Raw genomic sequence first — 9,331 nt, 5'->3', positions numbered from 1 at the left:
TGTTTACTCTGAGCTCTGACACCAGTGGAACATTAAATGGCACTTTGGTATTTGACAGAGTGAGATGCAATGACAAAGCAGGTTTTCTAATGCATTAGAGATCAAACAGGAACTGAACTGGGTGCATGCTGTTGGTTGTACTCCCTTGTAACAGTCCTCTGCATCATAGATGGGCATGTTGCCTAGTAGCTTCCCTCGTGGTTATGTGGGGAAACCCATCCTTTACACAGGAAGTCAATGTGTCCACTGCACTCACACTGCTAGACTGATCAAAATGGAAAATCTACAAAGGAAATGATGTTAAAGGGCTAACATAATTCCTTTAAAATGCCTACAGTATATCAACATCATCTATGTAACTGGATTGTTTTTTTACTGATAATAAACAAAGCAACCCTTGAAACGTCTATGTCTACACATGTTGACATGTACTATTACACTATATCAGCAGCCTATGGTAACTGGAACAAACACAAAAGATGTAGACCATTTCAAAGAGCATTTACATTGGCACCCAAAAACACAGAAGCAGTTTAACATGGAGTAAAGATCCACAACAAGAGTTAGTTGGATTCAGTTTCACCTCGCTGATGAAAGAGGCGGTGGGGAATATGGGCTTATCTCCTCTCAACCACAAGTGACACCAAAACTTTTTGTGCTAAAAGGTCACATACTGTACACCGTGGTACTGACATGGCCCGTCTTTGCCAGGAGGACAAATCCTTTGGTTGAACCCATCACTGCAGCTTTGATCAATTTCACAGTTAAATTCAGAAAGTGTTGCCAATAAACTTACCAGGGATCTTTGGGGCTACTTAGTAAAACAAACAGGCTGTGTCACAATACGCTTGAATACTTTCTTGTTTCATTCCCTTTGTGAAAGGATACTAATCTGAATGTTATGGATTGATAAAGGGAAACATAGGTAGCATCCCAATTCTCCACACTTCTCCCAAATTGTGCACTCGCACACTCCCTCTAATGGATTGTAGATCTACTGTATGACTGGAAGTGTGCAAGAGCACAATTTGGGAGAAGGGTGGATAATCGGTATGCAGCCATGGTGAGAACACCTCCAAGCCAGTCAGTGGGATGGGTGGGATTCCGGACGTGATAGATAGTCTTGATCAAGATTGCCACAATGGAATTGCTTCCCATTGAAGAAAATATTTAGGCAGCTAAGTAGCTACAGATGATATTTTTCCAGGAAGCTTCTGCAGGGCTATTTTAACAATTTACCCTTTAGCATTCCCTAACTATATTTGACATGAATTTTAAATAATTTGACAATGCCCAAATGATTGTCTATAAATACAAATGACTGTGTAAATGCATGGTTGTCCTTGAGCTGTTCCTTTGACATGTTTAAAATGTAAAAAATCCTGTTTGAAATACCATCTGAGGGACAAATGGGTTGCCTGACATCTTAGAGAGTGCACTTTGGACAGTGATTGGTGGTGGCAGTGCAGACTATCTCCAAATCCCTTAATCACTCAAGCAAAAGCACATGTGCACCCTTGTCAGAGTGCTCCACTGTGTATATGTCAGAACTCCAACATTACAATAGAGGTTACATAATATTTCTTCAGCGTTTATTTTGCATGACAGCCCACTACTTTAAGCATACGAAACTGCACCACTTGCAAAAAGAAAAATACAAAATATGCTAAATAATTACACAGAAACAGTCCACAAGGGAGGTAGTGTATTAAAATAAACACTTTATGTTTTATTCTTAAATATTTATTAGTCAGCATCCAAGGTGAAAAATAAAGAGGCTTTCTTACTATTACATATAAATAACAGGTCCAACCGTAGCCCATATTTTAAAAATGTATAGAGCAGGGCTCTCCAACCCTGTACCTGGAGAGCTACCATCCTGTAGATTTTCGCTTCAACCCTAATCTACTGTAGCACACCTGATTCTAATAATTAGCTTGTTGATAAAAAATGAATCAGGTTAGTTACAACTGGGCTTGGAGCAAAAAAAACAAAGCAAGTGGTAGTTATCCAGGAACAGGGTTGGACAGCCCTGGTATAGTCACCCCTCAACACCTCAACCACTTGTAATCCGTAGGGAAAGCATTACCCATGAAAACATGCAGTATTTTGGATTAAACTGCAGATGCGCCAGGCTAGCTCCCCTGTGTTTTTTGCATTAGCATGATCAACCTGGAAATGCTACCTGCTGTCACTTTGTTTGTAAAGGACTCAGGAGTACTGGATATCTAACATGACATTGAGTTAAAGCCTTGCGACACACTTCAGTACATCTAATTCTGGGAACCACTCAGCACACACTAAACGTGGATGGAAAATATGAAGGCTGGTAAGAGAAACAAGTAGGTTAAAAGCACTAGAGAGTTGCCTGTGAGGGGATATGAAGACGTAGTTCAGTGTTATGCTCTGACTCAATTGAGTTACAGCATGACAATGTGTCTGTCCACTGTAAGTACAGTATGCACATTGCATTGTTCCATGGGCCAAATTTTTTAAAAATGTCTGCTTTCACATTGATATTCCCATGGTAAATTTCATACGTTTATGCTATTGACATTGTCACCTCAAGGGATATTTAGTCCTGGCTTGTCCCTCTTGTTATTACATATCTAGAAGGATTTTTTCCAAGACTTGCAAAGGATTTTCTGAAAGGCGCGCCGGAAATCCTGGTTGAAGATAGTGTAGATGGCGGGGTTGAGGGAGCTGTTACAGTAACCGATCCAGAAGAAGAACTTAAAGAGGGGATCGGGGATCTTACAGGGGTCCCCGCACACTCCGTGCAGGCAGTAGCTGAAGAAGAATGGGAACCAGCACACCACAAACACTCCCATGACCACCGCCAGCACAAAGGTGAATCTCTTCTCCCTGGCCTGGGATACCTTTTTCCTGGACGCAGAGCTCCTCCTCCTCTTCTTCCTCCTGGAAGCGAACAGGTCCATGGATTTGTTGCTGGCTCTGGAGATTCTGCTGGAGTGTTTGGAGATGGCGCTGTTCTTCCGGCTGGCTCTCTTGGCCCTCTTATGGTTCAGGTCCTGAGGTTTGGGGTGACCTTTGCCCTCTGAGGAGGAGCTCTCCTCCAGGTCCACCTCGTCTTGGACCCCTGTTGTCCTCATGCTGGTGGGCGTGGAAGGGCACTGCCAGTGCCCGTTCTCTTTGTCCCCGTTGATTTTGCACGAGGTGGCTTTGCTTAACCCATTCTCAGTCATTGTAGGTTCACCAGGACCATGTTTTTTCTCTGACATGCCCCTGGTCCTTGTCTTGGCCACTTGGTATATTCTAATATATACTAATATCATGATTAGGCAAGGAGCAAAGAATGACGCAATGCTAGAGGAAAGGATGTACCAAGTGTCATTGTTCAGCTCACATCCTGGGTACTGAGAGTTATCATTGTTCTTGTCTATTGATATTAACGGAGGAGAAGATATCATCGCAGATATAAGCCATACAATGACGATAATACATTTCACTCGTTTAGGAGTCCGTTTGAGATTGTATTCAACAGCTTGCGTAACGGACCAGTAACGGTCCAAACTGATTGCACACAGATGGACAATGGACGAAGTGCAAAATAAGACATCTAAAGCAAGGTAAATTCCACACCAAACTTTCCCGAAATACCAATAGCCCATAAGTTCGTTTGCCAGAGAAAAAGGCATCACCAAAGTGGCGACCAGAATGTCTGCTGTGGCTAAGGAAACCAAAAACAGGTTCTGGGGTGCTTTCAGTGCCCGGCTTGTTAACACCGCAATTACAACCAGGACGTTACCGACCACTGTAAACAAAATAAGACAACTTACAAGTGCTGCAAGACTCGCTATAGTAGCCAAAGTATATGGACTTTCTGATGAGGAATTTAAATTGAAAACTGGGAACGCGTCAACTCCGCTTGAATTAAACGATCCCATCCCGTCTATGTGGTTAGTGTTATTCCAGAATGGTCGATTCAAGGAGAAGTAGTCATTTTATGCATATAGAGTCCATCAGAAAATATCAGGTCCAAGATAAATAGGCAGTATTGACATTGCCAAAATGAAAATGCGCACAATGGTGAAGGAATGGATTAAATGCCATCTCCTGAATTAGATGCCAAATAAGACTTCTTCAAAGAGAAAATCACCAAACATATATCTGGTTAATTGACTAAACGAAGATGCCACCTTGCCTTGTACATGCACACTGTTATAGCATGACAGGCAACCCTTCTCCATCCGCTGCTGCCTCCCTCTCAGCGCTCCGCGACATCAGAACGCTGGCTCAGTCAGTGCCCATGTGTTGTTCACTTACAACTAACTGATTTCTGCCCCGCCCCAACACAGTGCATGATTTTCTTGGTAACTGTTACCTCATTGAATTACAGTATGCAATACTTTTGTATTTGTTATATCAGTTCAATAAGCTATTTTGTGAAAGACGACTAGGCTATATTGAAATAAGTCGTCTGACATTATATGATCATATGATGTATTGATTATAACTTATGCCAATACGCTAGATAACGGAACTCAAATTAAGGTAATTATGAAATGAGGGAGAACATTTTATTTGCGAACACATCTATTGTCACCTGAAATATATATTGTAACTGATTATTATAATCACTCCTTTACATATTACAAAAAACAGGCTAAAACATGAAAACATGCCAGTGATGAAGCTGGAATCAAATGCACTTGTTTTTTTTATTCTGCTCTTTGGGTGTTTTGAGTTGAGCTGATCGACCTGATGTCATAGGAAAACGTCATCCTGGCACGTTTATGCAAAAAAATGTCAAATGTTATCAGTCGATGGGAAAAGGTGAGTGTTGCAGGGTTGATGTTTTTCTCAATATATTGCAGTCAATGGGAAAATATTAGTTTCACAGGGTTGACGCTTTTCTCAGTACCTTGCAGTCAATGGGAAAAGATGAGTGTCAGAGGGTTGATGTTTTTCTAATTTATCCCATGTTTCTCTCTCTCTATCTTCCTCTACCTCCTCATTACCTCCCTCATTCTCCTCTCCCTCTCACCCTCTCCACCTCTCTCACCTCTCACCCCTCCCTTACTCTTCCCCTTCTCTCTTTCTCCCTTTTCCCTCTCCCTCCTTCACCTCTCCCTCCTCCCTCCCTTCCCTCACTGTCCCGTTCTCTCTCTACCTCCTCCTTCCTCCATTCTCTCCCCCTCCTTCTTTCCCTGCCTCCTCCTCCTCTCATCTCTCTCCTACTCCCACCTATGTCTGTATGTTGGCTCTCTCCCCTCCATCCTCTCTCTCCCCCTCCCTCCTTCACTCTCCCCCTTCTTTCTTTCTCTCTCTCTCTCTCCTCCCCCTTCCATTCTCTTTTCCTCCTTTCCCTCCAGGGTGCCAGTGTGTCTTTAAAAAGTTTTAAATTGTCTTAAATTCATTTATCAATGGTCTTAAAAAATGCACCCGGAGATGACTTCAGTGTTTCCGCTATGTTGTGCAGCTGCTTAATTGTTGCCACCATGGCAAAATCTGTAAAAATACAAATAAAATAAAAAAACATCAAATGATAACCTACTCCTGAGGCGCATTTTCAAGATACTTGAGAACTCCACGTGTAGCCTAAGACTCTTTGTGTGTGTGTGATGTGCGTGTGCCACTGCAAGTCAGACATTGCCAGATGAGAGAGCACAGGAAGTAAGGTAGGCTACAAAATAGATAGCCAATTCGAAGCATTGCTTGTAGCTTGGCTAGTTAGCGCACTCGTTAGCTAGCTAGTTAACTATTTAGCTATTAAATAATTTGTTCAAATAGTAAAGTGCATTATCTTCATAATCAGCTGTGTGCAGGTATATATTTTTTATTTCTCGGCTGTCTATTTTACAACCCAGATATTGATACACTCTAAACATTCAGGTTCTTCTAAGATCCTCAAAGTTCTTTGAAGAACCTTGAGGTTCTTGGCACTGAAAATTGCCCCCAAAAGGTCCTTCCAAGAACCCCATAGGAGGTGGGGTTCATCGAGGAACCTCCTTAGTTGGTGGGGGTTCTTGCAGAAACCTAACTGCCCAACTGAAACATTTGGATTTGAAAGGACAGCAGGTGCCGGCACTTAACTGAAACATTTAATGATCTCTTCAATTTAAGGTAAGGTTTGTGTTACATCCGTCGTTAGATGAATGAGACCAAAGCGCAGCATGGAAAGTGTTCATGATTTTTAATACTGAACTTCGACAAAACAACAAAATACAAAACCGAACGTATCGTTCTGCAGAGCTAGACAGCAACTATGCAAAAACAAGATCCCACAATCTAAGGTGGGAAAAAGGGCTGCCTAAGTATGATCCCCAATCAGAGACAACGATAAACAGCTGCCTCTGATTGGGAACCATACTAGGCCAACAAAGAAATAGAAACATATATTTTCCCACCCAAGTCACACCCTGACCTAACCAAATGGAGAATATACAAGGCTCTAAGGTCAGGGCGTAATAGTACCCTCCTCCCAAAGGTGCGGACTCCGGACGGAAACCTGAACCTATAGGGGAGGGTCCGGGTGGGCATCTCATCTCGGTGGAGGCTCCGGTGCGGGACGCAGACACCACTCCGCTTGAGGCTCCCCCCACTTTGGTGCGCCTCTGGTGCAGGGATCGTTGCCGGGGACTCTGGACCGTAGATCGTCGTCGCGGACTCCGGAACGTAGATCGTTGTCGTGGACTCCGGACCGTAGATCATTGTCGTGGACTCTGGACCGTAGATCGTCATCGCGGACTCCGGACTGGGGACCATCTCTGGAAGCTCCGGACTGGGGACCATCTCTGGAAGCTCCGGACTGGTGACCGTCTCTGGAAGCTCCGGACTGGGGACCATCGCTGCAGGCTCCGGACTGGGGACCGTCACTGCAGGCTCCTGACTGGGGACCGTCGCTGCAGGCTCCGGACTGGGGACCGTCGCTGGAGGCTCCGGACTGGGGACCGTTGCTGGAGGCTCCGGACTGGGAACCCTCGCAGGCGGCTCTGGACTGGGAACCCCCGCTGAAGGCTCTGGACTGCAGACCATCGCTGGAGGCTCTGGACTGCAGACCGTCCCTGGAGGCTTCGGGCCATGGATCATCACTGGAGGCTTCGGGCCATGGATCATCACTGGAGGCTTCGTGCCATGGATCATCACTGGAGGCGTCGTGGCATGGATCATCACTGGAGGCGTTGGGCCATGGATCACCACTGAAGGTGTCGGGCCATGATTCACCACTGGAGGCTTCGTGCCCTGGGTCATCACTGCAGGCTCCGGGCCATGGATCATCACTGGAGGCGTCGGGCCATGGATCATCACTGGAGGCTTCGTGCCATGGATCATCACTGAATGCTTGGTGCGTGGAGCTTGCACAGGATATACTGGGCCATGGAGACGCACCGGAGGTCTGGAGCGCAGAGCTGGCACAACCCGCCCTGGCTGGATGCTCACCCTAGCCCGGCAACTGCGGGGCGTGGCACAAGACGCATGGGCTGTGAAGGTGCACCGGAGACACAGTGCGCAGAGCCGGCGCAGGATATCCTGGGCCGAAGAGACGCACCGGAGACCAGGAGCGCTGAGCCGGCACAATCCGCCCTGGCTAAATGCCCACTCTAGCACGGCAAATGCGGGGAGCTGGCACAGAGCGCACCGGGCTGTGGATGCGTACTGGAGACACAGTACCTGTAACCCCAAAGCATGGTGCCTGAAGGGTCACACGCTCCTCAAAACGACTGTCTTGCTCCAGACTCCAACCACTCCAAACTCTTTCGTCCCGCTCCACTGCCAACCACTCCTCGCTCAAACGGTCCAAGAATTCCTCCTTGGTCTCGGACTCACCCCTCAGCACCGACGCCCAAGTCATTTGCTCCCGCCAATTTTTTTTTGGGGGGGGGGCTGCCTCTCGGGTTTCGGTCGTGTCCTCTCCTCCTGACCACGCTGCTTGGTCCGTTTGTGGTGGGATCTTCTGTTACGTCCGTCGTTAGATGAATGAGACCAAAGCGCAGCATGGAAAGTGTTCATGATTTTTAATACTGAACTCCGACAAAACACCAAAATACATAACCGAACGTAACGTTCTGCAGGGCTAGACAGCAACTATGCAAAAACAAGATCCCACAATCTAAGGTGGGAAAAAGGGCTGCCTAAGTATGATCCCCAATCAGAGACAACGATAAACAGCTGCCTCTGATTGGGAACCATACTAGGCCAACAAAGAAATAGAAACATAGATTTGCCCACCCAAGTCACACCCTGACCTAACCAAATAGAGAATAAACAAGGCTCTCTAAGGTCAGGGCGTGACAGTTTATCCCTTGTATGATCTAAATTGATATTGTTTTCTGATGATATCATCTATCTTTTCATATTTGTGCAAATCTTTCTAAAAGAGAAAATGAATACAATTCAATGGATATCAATCAACAAAGAGGTAATAATTATGTGCTGTAGGCTATAAGAATATGTTAGCTGTATTGGGTGCAGGCTAGCTGTATTGGGTGCAGATGACTGAACTGCTCAATTTTGTGTCTGTGTCTGCAGGTATACAGATGAGGAGACATACAAAGTTATGCCAATTGGTATTGGTATGTTATGCAGATCAGATTTACCATCCTCCTCCCTTACCTCTTCAATAAATATCACATAGGCCTCTACATTATGGATAAGGTATGTCCATAATACAGATTTTTTCATTTACATTTACCACAAACACGAAGGTATGAATACTGTTGTGTGCATGTTTGGTTAATCATCTGTATAACTACTATATTTGGGATTCACAGACTTCACCCTCCCTACACCTCTGATAAATATAACAGGAAACCTATTCCATCACCATGCACTGCAAAATGATTCTGGCTATGAATACGGGGAACATCAACACATTAACATCAACAGGCCAGAGGATATACCCATTGGACATGGAGCTCTGCTGGGAGTTTACCTCATGTTTGGATTTTTTTATTCTGCTTTGCCACTAAAATCTGAATAAACATTGAAAACTAAAATATGGTGTTGTTGTTGTTATTGTTATGTGTAGTTAAAACATTTACCCCAAAAGGTTCGTCAAAAGGTTATTTGAGGATCCATTAAAAGGGGATCTTCAAAAAACATATAGGGGTTCCCTGATTTGAAGAACCCCTAACGAATACTTCAGGAACAATTTCTTTTTAGAGTGTATGAATTTGAGATACGGAGCGAGTGAAAGCGCATCAGCCTCTGCGAGAACATCGGTCTCATTGGGTATTAGGCTATGATAGCAACAAAATAATTGGACATTCATAATTACTTTACTGTTATATTAAAACATGGCTACTTCCAGTGAAAATTACATTTAGAGGTCGTGATCTAGCTACTGTGTTTTGAGTTTCCACTTACC

At 44.7% G+C, this 9,331-nt stretch overlaps 1 protein-coding gene across 1 annotated transcript; it reads right to left on the bottom strand.

The window, feature by feature from the left end:
• Positions 1-1,650: 1,650 nt before the first annotated feature.
• On the bottom strand, positions 1,651-4,218 carry LOC112261049 (alpha-2 adrenergic receptor-like). The gene has a single exon (XM_024436407.2). The coding sequence runs from the start codon at positions 3,906-3,908 to the stop codon at positions 2,610-2,612; it is 1,299 nt and encodes a 432-aa protein (XP_024292175.1). The 5' UTR covers positions 3,909-4,218; the 3' UTR covers positions 1,651-2,609.
• Between the last annotated feature and the right edge of the window lie 5,113 nt (positions 4,219-9,331).

This window comes from Oncorhynchus tshawytscha, linkage group LG10 (genome assembly GCF_018296145.1).
Source record: "Oncorhynchus tshawytscha isolate Ot180627B linkage group LG10, Otsh_v2.0, whole genome shotgun sequence".
Lineage (NCBI taxonomy): Eukaryota > Metazoa > Chordata > Actinopteri > Salmoniformes > Salmonidae > Oncorhynchus > Oncorhynchus tshawytscha.
This window is presented reverse-complemented; position numbering and strand designations above follow the sequence as displayed.

What these genes read in the sequence shown, in the direction of transcription:
- LOC112261049 (XM_024436407.2), bottom strand. Translation starts at nt 3,908, where the DNA reads ATGGGATCGTTTAATTCAAGCGGAGTTGACGCGTTCCCAGTTTTCAAT.